Source organism: Dermacentor variabilis, chromosome 2 (assembly GCF_050947875.1).
Source record: "Dermacentor variabilis isolate Ectoservices chromosome 2, ASM5094787v1, whole genome shotgun sequence".
Classification (NCBI taxonomy): Eukaryota; Metazoa; Arthropoda; class Arachnida; order Ixodida; family Ixodidae; genus Dermacentor; species Dermacentor variabilis.
The window spans coordinates 111,176,567-111,188,738 of NC_134569.1; the positions used below are offsets into that span (position 1 = coordinate 111,176,567).

General features: G+C 47.2%; 2 protein-coding genes across 2 annotated transcripts in view; both read left to right on the plus strand.

Moving 5' to 3' along the window:
• The window catches only part of LOC142570402 (arylsulfatase B-like), a 22,139-nt gene extending 17,692 nt beyond the window's left edge, over positions 1–4,447 (plus strand). The window contains exons 8-9 of the mRNA XM_075678788.1: positions 1,790–2,083; positions 4,238–4,447. Coding sequence (XP_075534903.1) covers positions 1,790–2,083; positions 4,238–4,428 — 485 coding nt within the window. The 3' untranslated portion in view covers positions 4,429–4,447. The remainder of the gene's footprint in view (positions 1–1,789; positions 2,084–4,237) is intronic.
• Positions 4,448–4,744: 297 nt separating this feature from the next.
• LOC142570403 (uncharacterized) lies at positions 4,745–8,905 on the plus strand. The gene is made up of 3 exons (XM_075678789.1): positions 4,745–4,791; positions 7,221–7,494; positions 8,745–8,905. The coding sequence occupies exons 1-3, from the start codon at positions 4,745–4,747 to the stop codon at positions 8,868–8,870; spliced, it is 447 nt and encodes a 148-aa protein (XP_075534904.1). The 3' UTR covers positions 8,871–8,905.
• The last annotated feature ends 3,267 nt before the right edge of the window (positions 8,906–12,172 follow it).

Consider the following 12,172-nt stretch of genomic DNA (forward strand, 5'->3'; position numbering starts at 1 on the left):
ATTGAAAGCATATGTTTAGCAGGACTAGTATGCACCGCAGTGCACCGCAGATGGTGGTCTGCATGGTCCGGGCAATGCGTCCAGACGTACCTTGCAAACATCGGCAAATAACGCCGCTCAATGACGTCGTATAAGATTTGCACAGAGCTGTTTATATTCCTCATTATTCGATAATCAATCTGATATTTCGGTCACTGCAAAAACTTAATTTGGCGAATTGAATATCCTTCTTCTCAATTTTATTCTCGAATCATACAGCTGTTACTTGATTGTGTCCTGGAACCTAACCACCCCCATTCGAATATTTTCTAAAATTGTCGACAATTTTCAGCATAAGTTTTCGCATAATCCGCACCAGTATGGGATGGTTGAAAGCGGTGCTGAAACAAGTTGGCGTTAACTTTATGCCGAAACGTGTACCTCCAGTGGGCCAGGAATATAAAGACAAGCAGCCTTATGAAAAATCAACCGAAAGACTCGTATCGTACCCGCAAATTATTTGAATACAGATTCTCGATTGGCATTCGATTCGCTTCCAAGGATCGCTATTAGTGCACCCATTGGCATTTTTCCAGAAGAGGGGGACTTCGCCGATCTCTTCGTCACGAAAGATGACTGGGGAGTTGGGATGTCATAGTATACGTTTTTATTTCTTATGTCGAATATATATTTAATGGTCACCTGTGAGAGATAATGCTGTTCCGTCTTTTCATGCGGCTTTTTGCAGGAGACGAAAATTGCCTGCACGAGAAATCGTACTGTCCCGATAGCCAAATAAAACATTCACTAAATAACCGTTTAGTAAATCATTTTAGGACATCTGTCGCTATCGCAGAGGTGAAGTGGAGAATAATAAAGTCTTAACTCCTGAGGACATATTCTAAAAAAAAAGCCACTTTCGAGATATCTGCCCTCAATATGTGTTAATAGCTTGGCGTTGCAGTTAATATTGCTAGCTAATAACTGAAACGCCAGTGTATTACAAAGCACACGTAGGGGACGGACGGATGTATACCAAAAATGAACATTTGGCAATTTCAGCATGTCCCTTACAGTGAATAATCGAAGTTAAATAGTGGAAGTTTGTTGATCATATTGGCGGTTCATATATGCTCCAGGCTATTTTTACCTTTATGCCTGTAGTGTTTGCAGTGGTTCACGAAGCTTCTTGTTTGAAGCCTCTTTGTGTCATATACGCCTCCGAGATGTCTAACTACGCAAAACTTTACTAGCGATACCGAGTCGCACTTAACATTTGCACTGGTTCCTGTCACTTTATTTGAAGCCGCTCGTGCGTCACGTGTTTAATCACGCAAAAAAGAAAGAAAGAAAGAAAGAAAGAAAGAAAGAAAGAAAGAAAGAAAGAAAGAAAGAAAGAAAGAAAGAAAGAAAGAAAGAAAGGCGGGGGAAACTAAAAGGTGTGCACACCTAAACATCGGAGGCAACAACCATCATTTGCCGAGTGCATGCTTCATAGTGCCACATTGCGGGGCCGCAGCAGACACAGAGGTTTCACCAAGCCGCGTCTATGTGCACATATATAGCTAGCGCAAGTTCGACAATTTGCACTTGTAAGGCGCGGCGATTTACGAGCAAGAGCACGCATATGTCAACGGCACAGCCTGCAAAAGGTCGCAAGTCCTTTCGGCCTAGCACGTTGTTAGAACCTCGCGCTACTTTTTAGGAGGAGGGGGGGGGGGCACACACCCACACCCGCACGCACACACACGCGCAATATGTGGATGTTACATGTGCGCACACGCGCCCTGGCCATTTCGCCTGGCCGCAGCCATGGTGGACGCTCTGGACGAGTCCGTGGGCGCCGTGGTCGAGGCCCTGCAGGAGGCGAGCATGCTGGACAACTCGGTGCTGGTGTTCAGCAGCGACAACGGCGGCGTCCCGTGGGGGTCGCACGCCAGCCGCGGCTGCAACTGGCCCCTGCGCGGCGCCAAGGGCAGCCTGTGGGAGGGCGCCTCCCGGGCCGCCGCCTTCCTCTGGTCGCCGCTCCTCGCCGCCCGCGGCCGGGTGTCGCAGCAGCTGATGCACGTCGCCGACTGGCTGCCCACGCTCTACGCGGCCGCCGGTCAGAGCCCCGTCGCGCACGTCTCGTTCCCTACATAGCATTCTTTTCAAGCGCACATGCTGTCACTCTCTGTGCGGGGTGTTTCAGCGAACACTTTCAAAAATCAATAGTTCACGAGCTGGTCTACTCGAAGTGGCGGACAATACTTGCAAAAAAAAGAAAAACAAAAAAATTGAGACGCGAAATTGACTAATTAATAAAAATTTACTAATTAAGTTGTTAACTAATTACATTATGGCCCATATTGCAATTTACAAATTCTATATGGCCGTGGAGTTCGCAAGGCGGATCCACGTGGAACGAATTATCAGGACGACACCAGTTTCGAGACATAAATTCCCGAAGTTTGAGGAGAAATGCGTTGGCGTTCCAGTTACTTGTGTGCTTCAGTGCATAAAACGACGTTTTGTTAACAAATTAACCAAATTGCAATATGGGTCACGATGTAATTAGTTAGAATGTTTATTAGCGAATTTTTATTAATTAGCCGACTTTGCATTTCAATTTTTTGTGCAAGTATAGTGTCCGCCGCTTCGAGTAGATCGGCTCATAAACTAGGATTGAGTTATCTGCCACATGCAACCTTTAAACATTTTTGAAAGTGTTCGCTGAAACACCCTGTATATAGAAAAGCTTCCTGCCTGGATAAACACCATAATTGGCGTCAGTGTGTTTTAGCGCCGCAAAAGAGGAAAAGTGACGGAAGGGAGACTGAACAAGCACTGCTACCATGCATGTATAAATATGTATAGTACAAACTCCCGTTGCTCGTAGCGCTTTTCAGTTTTCATCTTTTGTGACGCTAAGAAATGCGAAATTAAGTCAATATATTGCCACTATTCTGGTTCCGTGCATTGATTGTTTCGTCGTGGGCCAGCATAAGGCAACTAGGAAAACGTTTGTAATCTCTCACGGAAGACGTGCAATTATTGAAGAAAAAACAGAAACCGAACAGCTTGCCCTGTGGTAGATATAGGTATGTATATAACGAGAATGCATAGCCCCCCTTATGTAATAATTGAAGCAGTGGCTTATCATATAGATTTTCCATGAGCACTGTCAGTTCGATCCCTGTTGGTTGGAAGCTCATAGAATTTTCTCTCGTGTAGCTGTCGTTCATCCACTATAGGCCATGAATTTCCATTGCTGATGCTAGAGCAGAGCACGTCGAAATGCCCACGGGGTCTTCAGGTGTTGGAACCCAGACCCAATTGTGACGCAAGCTAATTGTAAAGGCCGCGCAGACCAAAGTTTCCCGAGAGGCTTCTTTCACCAAACAAAACTGACGGAGAAGGGATTAGACACACGTACGGAATAAGGCGCGTTTGGTTCGACGGAGGAGTGATTGCTGTGAAAAAAAGATATAAGGCAGAGGGATCATGACCTGCGGTTATTGTGACCAACGATACGCGTGTGTGTTTCGCCAGGCCTTGAAGGTGTACTGGTGGTGGTGTTGGATGATTTTTTTTTTTTTTTTTTTGTGCACTGTGGACCACGACACGTATTCACAAATATTCGCTTACGCATATTGTTTCCTCACTGGCCGGCTTTTGTCTACCTCAGGATGACAGCGTGCTTATGACACGATTACTGTGTCGTCGACGGCCAATCGCTGACGGCACTTACGTAAGATAAGTTTGCTAAATACTGGCACGGAGGTCGTCGACATCGCAACGGCAAGAGCTTTCCTTTTATTTTATTTCTTCTCTCCTTAATTTGCGGGGTGGGGAAAGCAGGAATAAGATTACGTTCCCCGAAGCAGCCGCCGCCTGCCGCGGTTTCGATAAGTGTTCTGCGATAAGATTGCACCATCCGTGCCCTCCACAGAACCTAACAATCATACTCTGAAGGATGGTATTAAGCACAGGAACGTACTGATGTATATCACGTTGTTACATTCCGTTATGGTCACGTTATTACATTCCACTTCTGCATAACATTGCGCATGTGACAGCGTGTTGCCCTTGAGGACCTATATTAGCTAATTATCAGGGAGTATGATGATCATTAATGCGCAAGCCGAAAGTAGAAATCCCGCATTATCTAGTTTGTATTGCCGCGCTATGCTCACACCTGAACCAGCTAGTGCTCACGACGTAGTTTCGAAAGCGTTACGTGACTCGGCGCAGTCACATAAACTGCACGCCCACACAGGCGGCGACCCGACCAGCCTGGATCATCTGGACGGCTTCGACATGTGGCGCTACCTGTCGGAGGACGTTCCGTCTCCACGCACCGACATCTTGTACAACATCGATCCCGTGAGCAACACGGCTGCGCTGCGACACGGTGACCACAAGCTCGTGCTGGGAACGGCTTCCGGTGGCAGGTATGCACACGCATGACGAAGGCACAAGAGACTACGAAACGGACACGCCCGTCTGTTGATACAAAAGCATCGTAACCATGTACCGCGAGAGAGAGAATAACTTTATTGAATTGAGGAAATGGGGATAGGGGATTAGGAGCTTGATGGGTGGTGCCCCAAGTCCAGGGCTCCACTGGCTTCTGCCGCTAGCCGAACGTGACCAAGAATTTTAAGAGCCTTCTGCACCTTCGGGTCTGAGCTGGCGAGTTGTGCCTCCCATTGCTCCAGTGTGTTGGTTAGCTTATACCTAACCAAGTAGGCATTTAAATTTGGCGGTCTATTTTGGCATCCCCATGAGATGTGGTACAAAGACGGTGGTGAGTCGCTACACCACGGACAGGCACGCCCGTACATCGTTGGGAAAATTTTGCTCAATCTTAATAAAGGCGCCGCGACTTCACCTGCACCAGCGCTCCAATTGGCTCCGTCGCGCGCGAAGCTGTGAGTAACACTGCAGTCGAACAATAAATCAGGCTAGAAGACTACTAGATCTCTTCGCTTGGCAGGCAAAAAAAAAAAGATTACGGAAATCGTGAAGCGGTTAGTTAAATGCTGTACAACGCGCGTTTTGCAGCATAGCGACTATACGTGCCATGCTCGACAGGACGTAATACGTATGGCAATGCGCATAGACCCGCCGCGACGACATACATATATACGTGATCCATGCGGCCGCGGATTACACTGTCTCCAAGATCTGCCCACTATTATGCCATCTCCGGAATCGGCTCAGTTTACTACTGCACTGTTTCCACAATCGGTCCGTTTTTCTCGGCGATAAAGCGACCGAACAGACGCCTGGAGGAAGAAGGCGTAGAAATCTTCGTCTAAGAAAGAAAGAAAAAAAAGGAATTATGCCCTTGAAGGTGTATATTTGTTGAGGTGAGAATATTTTGGTGTCCTCTGTGTTTTACTAGCGTAATTCCCTAGAGAACAGAGTCGGTCAACGGCACACCTGTATATATAGGCAGTACAGGTGGGGCTACATATACATACGAGCTGATTCATATATACGAGTGTTGTCCTGCGTGTGAGCCATTTCCTAAGACAGCAGCAGCTCCAGCAGCCACGGTCAGCAATGTCCGGGAGAGAGAGAGAGAGTAAAACATCTTTGTTAATAATATTTGAATGGCGAGAGCAGTGTGGGAGGAACCCTCAGTCCAGGGTCCCTAAGATGATTCCGGCGATGTTTCGAGCCCGTTGTATCATAGCTCGGAGGACCTCGGGAGGTCGGTCGCGGAGGGCATCGTCCCACAGCTCTTTGTTGCGTAGGGGGTAAAGGAGAGTTGGCAAGGGAGGAAAGAGGTTTGCAGTGCACTCAATCGTGACGTGGAAGATTGTGGGCGAGCTGCCACAGCCAGAGCAACGATCTGCATAACAGTGCGGGTAGAATTTATTGAGAGAGACAAGATTTGGAAAAGTTGCGGTTTGTAACTGGCGTAATGCCACTGCTTCCTCCCGCGAGAAGGACGGCGGTGGTGCGGCGTGGGTGCGGCGTGGGTGCGACGAATGCGTGGATAATGACGGAGTATGTCTTTGTAACGGAGCAAGGGATTCCCCCCCCCCTCTGAACTAGTCGCCTCACCACGCCGAGTCGCCCGGAGGGAAATTTCTCGGGCAACCGCATGTACGCTTTCGTTACCCGGGAGGGCTTGCAAAGAAATCTGTGCTTTAGAAAGGTGTGTAGGCGTTTAGCGGAAGAAGGAAAGAACAACGTTCCCGTCCATCGCGACATCCACGGCGCGAGTGCTCGTCACAGCTGAGGATTTCGCGGTATCTATGCACGTATTTGGCTCCTTCGTGTGCAGGAATGGGTATGGAAAAGGCTGAGCTCTAGTTGTCTCGCGAATGCAGTGCGTCGCGGCTATACTGATTTGTCAGACATTGCTATTGTGTATATATATATATATATATATATATATATATATATATATATATATATATATATATATATATATATATATATATATATATATATATATATTACCTTGCGAGAGACTGGTACGGGAATTCAAAGGTGGCCTCGCCACCACTCTCAATTGTGTCATTTTCTAACACGTCATGTCTTTTCCGTGGATAAGGTACTCACTTCCAGAAGTGCAGTTTACCACTCTCACTCAAGCCCCTCTTTAGAATTAGGGCACCTCATGAAGGTATCTAAAAATATGGCCGAGGAGAAAGCGAAATGGGCCTAAGAGAGTGCGGTGTTTGGGACGTCAGCCCTTTAGACGATAAGGGAGTTACCTTTAACGAAAAGAATGGTTTTGTTATGGTCTTTAACGTATTATAGATCAATACAATTCACAAACAAAACTACCAACAAAGTCCTGTGGAGCGATCGTTTAAACAAAGGCCCTGCAAATGGAGAGGGAAAAAGAAAGAGACTATAAACTGTTAGTACCCTATCTACATGCGGGACGTTTACTTCCGCCCGTATATGGCCTCTATTCTAAATTAACCTGCATTGTTTCACACATACACTCTTGATACACGTTTTATCTCCTTCTTTTTTTTCCTCGCCTAATTTCTTTCACGAACGGTAACAAGACATGAGCCATGTTTCTCCTCCCCCCCCCCCAAAAAAAAATAACAAAGAAAGAGAAAAGAAAGAAAGAAAAGAGAGGAAAGTTCGGAGCCGGCCTTTGCTGCGTTCCGACGTCGCGGGAAAATGTCTATCTTTAAGAGAGCCTATCATCGGAAGAAAAAAAAAAAAGAAATATTACGAAAGTTGTCTTTACACTCAAGTACGCGGGCGACGTCTTCGTGCAGGTACGACGAACGCACTCCGATTCCCGGTAGTCCGAGGCCCGACGAAGACCTGGACGAACTGGCGTCGCGCTCCAAGGCCGCCGGGGCCCTGCGCCTGCTCTACAACAACGCCAGCCGCACCGGAGCGACCACCGCCCAGTGGCGCCAGAAGGCTGCATTGCAGTGCGACGACACGAGCCAATCTTCTAACTTCGTGAGCGGCGCGCCGCCTTACCTGTTCGACTTGAGCAAGGACCCTTGCGAACTGCACAACCTGGCAGATGCCGAGGCTGAGGTAAGCACGCAGAACAGGCGAACTCGTTGTCATTGCAAGAGATGAATGGTTTCGATCTCCTGTGACGTGGTCATTCGTTGTCGTTTCGCAATGTTTCCAGAGTCGAAGGAAGAACGACCTTCGCTCGTAAGTCGTTGGCGTATAACGGTGCGCATGACTCTAACAAAGCTATAGCTACCGATTCACCTCGACTTGGTCCTTCGGTTTGACATGGCCAGTGAGCGCAACATTACCAAATCTACAGCAACTGTCGATGCATGTGATCGTATATCTTCTCAGTTTGTGGCAAAGAGGCCGCCCATTCTAATTACGCGGTCGTCAATAAACTGGATATAAGCAAGCGAATGCCGCGAATAGTCGACCTGTTTCGAGAGCGTGGGCAAGTCCAAGGTTGACACGAACTTCCCCCATTGCATATAATTGCAGGTCGCGGAGCACGGTACTACTGCACCTTGCATCGAGTAACGTTCCTCTTTCGCCATCATCTCATAACCATGGTCGCCTGATTATGTAATTGCAGCCGTTCAGAAGATCTACAGTATCATTGGTAGCTCTCCTTGTATTACAAGGTTGCCAACCATCCCGAATTTAGCGGGACAGTCCCGACTCTTGTCTAAGTGTCAAGCCCAAACATGACCCAGTCGGGACGTCCAAATGTTGTGACTTTAGCTTTCCTTTTTCTTGTCAATAGCCATCACTAAACCATATTTCTTTTTGATAATGGCTTACAACTTGGTTGCATGTTCTCCTTTCTCTTCGGCTGCATAAAGACGGTGTCGTTTTTGTCTGTTGTATAGAACGTGACCATCCACACTACCTCTATCTGTAGGTGGTAGCCGCGTGGCAGCCAGGCATCTACAGCACCTTTTTAAATGTAAATCGCGACATAGTAGGACTAAAAAAAAAAAAGAAAGAAATGTGTGCAACTTTGTAGCGCGTACAGACTGGCGGTTCCTGGCAGTGAGAGGATCGGTCTTCACCAGCCGCTTCCCCCGCTCCCGCTCAACCCTTTCTTCCCGAATTTGTCCCCTTGAGAGTTGCCAACCCTACTTGTATACCGTAGTATATGTTACACAAGGGGAGACCAACTTACGTGGGACAGACCCGTAGATCGCGTTCAAAGCAGCCAGCGATACCCATTCCGTTCTTTTTTAAATGCTGCAAGAATTAAGGGCTGAGAGGAGCCCTCGATGCGCGCAGGCTGGCGGCCGAGGTGCTTTTCTCACAGCCTTATTTTCTCCTCTACGCAGCTGCTGGCGTCGATGAAGCGAAAGCTGGAAGAGTACGAAGCAACGGCCATGGCGCCGAGGCTGAGACCGGTCGACCCGAACGCCTTCCCCGAATTACACAGCGGCGTGTGGGCTCCCTGGCTATAACGACGCTGCCTATAATGGCGCAGACGTCTACCCTATACACTCTAAAAAAAAGTTTACACCCTTTGGGGCGTATATCTGCCACACAACGATAACTGTCATCTGCCTTGCTTGCGCTTCCTTTCTTGAAAACGCCGCGCCCGCTTCTTTCCTATCGGCAATGCTATGTCATGCTGATAACGCGCATGTCGTTCGTTAGTGGGAAGTACCGGGCTCGCAGCGTTAAAGAAAGGAAATGCGGACAAAACAGATGACGTTTATTGTTGTGTGGCAAGATACGACTCAAAGCGTGTAAACTTTTCTTAGAGTGTATACGTTCTCGTCTAGGGCGGTTGTGCCGCCTTCTCCGTCCCGAGGAGTGCAGTCGCTTTGGTGGTGTTTGCATTCGGTTGAAACCCCAGTGATTTTACCTCAGGATCCGGCGACGCGATTCCTCCAGCTAATTCATTCATTTCACGTCAGTGTCATCAACCTTTATTCATTCAACAATTTGTATCGCCGTAGAAGTCAGAGTCGCGATGGTTGTCAACATTCACGCTTTCATTGCAATCAATCACTGATCGATTGAGGACGACACAACGAGCTATGGAAAGAAGAATGATAGGTGTAACGTTAAGGGATAAGAAAAGAGCAGATTGGGTGAGGGAACAAACGCGAGTTAATGACATCTTAGTTGAAATCAAGAAAAAGAAATGGGCATGGGCAGGACATGTAATGAGGAGGGAAGATAACCGATGGTCATTAAGGGTTACGGACTAGATCCCAAGGGAAGGGAAGCGTAGCAGGGGGCGGCAGAAAGTTAGGTGGGCGGATGAGATTAAGAAGTTTGCAGGGACGGCATGGCCACAATTAGTACATGACCGGGGTTGTTGGAGAAGTATGGGAGAGGCCTTTGCTCTGCAGTGGGCGTAACCAGGCTGTATGATGATGATGATGATGACTGATCGATCAACCAGTCAATCGATTCCGGAGGCAGATTATAATAACTACGCTGTGTGACGGAGGACGTCACATATGGCATTGGTCTGAAATCCAGGCGCTTCACACCAAGCCTTACGAACTGACATTGATGTGTTTCTGCGTTATGTTGCTACAGATCGGTACCCAATGCGTAAAGCTGTGACTGTAACAGTTCCTTCGCAGCATTATATATTTTCAGCGGCTGACTAACGCAATCGGAAAAGACAACGCCTTTTTCTGGGTGTATGCCTGCTTGCCTGCCACTATGTCAGCTACAGTTTGGCAAGAACATGACTAACTAGCAAATTTACAACAACAACAACAACAACAACAACAACGACGACGACGACGAAAAAATAGTAAAGTAATCGCAAACCAAATCGAAAGGCTATACGCATTCGTATAAAACATGGCTATATAACTAGCCGGGGTGCCCCCAACGCATACGCGGTCGTTATGTAAAACACACGAAAGCGATTGTACTCCCTCCGTATGTGCGCCGTGCTAGTCGCCACTCGTCGGAAGATTAACTATAGTACTACCTTCCTGTGTGAAATCCTCGCTGCCATCGCAGCCCGTATGCCCTTAGTCCAGTGTACGATTGCATCAGGTGGTGGATGTGCTTTCTTGAGTATTAAATGAATACATTTTCCTCTACCGTGCAACTCGTGTGGAATTTACAATTGTGCAGCAGTCATCGTTACACGCCGCACGGAAGACTAGCGCCAGAAACAGAAGCAACACTTCGGCACCAAGAAACGAGGTTGCGTATTTAAATATATATTTATATATATTACTTAGCTCTAGAAGCATGAGAATGTATATAGTCTGCGCCACAGCCAGCTATCCCGAAATCCCAAGTACATTACTGAAGAAAAAAGAAAGGAAAAGGAAGAAGAAAATATTTAAGATAAGCACGACACACACATGAACAAAATTAAGCTCAAAAAGATTGTTTCGTCTACGGGCACCAGCACCGAAAGCACAGTCCAGTAGATACATATAGGACGGTCGCTTATTACACGAGAGTGAAGGATTCCGCACAAGTATCTTCATATATACACATAAGGACGACACCATCGCGAGATCAGATCGTTGAAAAATAACAACGGTGTAGAATACAAAACAGTAGTGCCACTTATAGGCAGTCTGCACAATTATTTTCTAAAAAAAAAATCGCGATTGGCACTTACAGCTCGCCTAAATGCTTATCAGGGCATGACCGCAGTCCAATCACTTGGCTCACAGTGAGAGGACGCCTGTCAAGGGTGTTTGAGCAGTCACGTAGGCCAACCCGCTGTTGGTCGTATTAAGTACATTCTATGATCACATGCTCCACTGAGCGTCGGAGTTCTCACAGTAACTACAATGAGTGGAAGTTCGTCTTTTGGTGCGACGCAAGAAGCGAGGCGTGTAGGTTACGTCTAAGCGTAAACAACGGAAGAGCGTGATGAACGTACGGTCAATTTTTTGCTTCGGTGGAAACGGCAAGAACGGGTCAAATAATGGCACTCACGGTGCAGCCAAGTGCAAACAACAACAAACAACAACAACAACAACAACAACAACAAGTATTTGGGCATTATGATGCGAAGCTGTGTGTTTGTACTGCGGATCCGATGCTGATTTATTTCCCCAGCACGTGATGTAATGCCCCCCGTATTCCAGCAATGTTTGATCGCGATTCGACTTTTATTATCGTTTCAATCGTCTCGTAAGCCCTTATTGCGCACGATTTCTTGTGCACGCCTCTTCCAGGCGCGAAAAGTGATTCTAGTAGTAGTAGCAGCTTCGCTGCAAAGCGGACAGCCCTGCCACACAATGCACTACGTCCAAAAAGTGCTCATTCTGTTTCCCTACTTTCTTTTGTATCAGCTTCACCACAGTTTATGTAACTATGCGGCGGTGCATGCTTTACAGAGAAAAATGAGTGCGCCACGATAGACGAATGTGCCGGACGGCGCACTCGGACGACGATGCGCTTCAATGCATGAAATTTTGCGCACGTCAGAGCCAACAAACGTTTTAAACCTCGAGACAATAGTGGCACGGCTCGCGAAACCCCACCCATGGCTCAAATTGATCTACAGTGCGAGAAAAGATTAGAATTTCTTTGAAGGAATGACGCTTACGCAAGATGACATATTCCTGAAAAAAAAAGAAATGTTTTGCAGCGAGTGGCAGTTTATGCAGTATTATCAGCTTTTATTTTCTTTATGGTGGGAAAACGGATACGCGCGCAAGATTAGGCGCACACTGAAAGAAGAAAATGACATCCTCAGCAAGCAAGGCTTTGAATCTGCAGAGGTTCATCCGAGTGAGAGAGAAGCGTTCTGCCGTGATGC

Excerpts from the sequence above, each read along its gene's own strand:
- LOC142570403 (XM_075678789.1), top strand. The coding sequence starts at position 4,745 with ATGAGATGTGGTACAAAGACGGTGGTGAGTCGCTACACCACGGACAG. Across the intron at positions 4,792-7,220 it reads AGTCGCTACACCACGGACAG|GTACGACGAACGCACTCCGA; the intron begins GCACGCCCGTAC and ends GTCTTCGTGCAG. Across the intron at positions 7,495-8,744 it reads TGGCAGATGCCGAGGCTGAG|CTGCTGGCGTCGATGAAGCG; the intron begins GTAAGCACGCAG and ends TCCTCTACGCAG.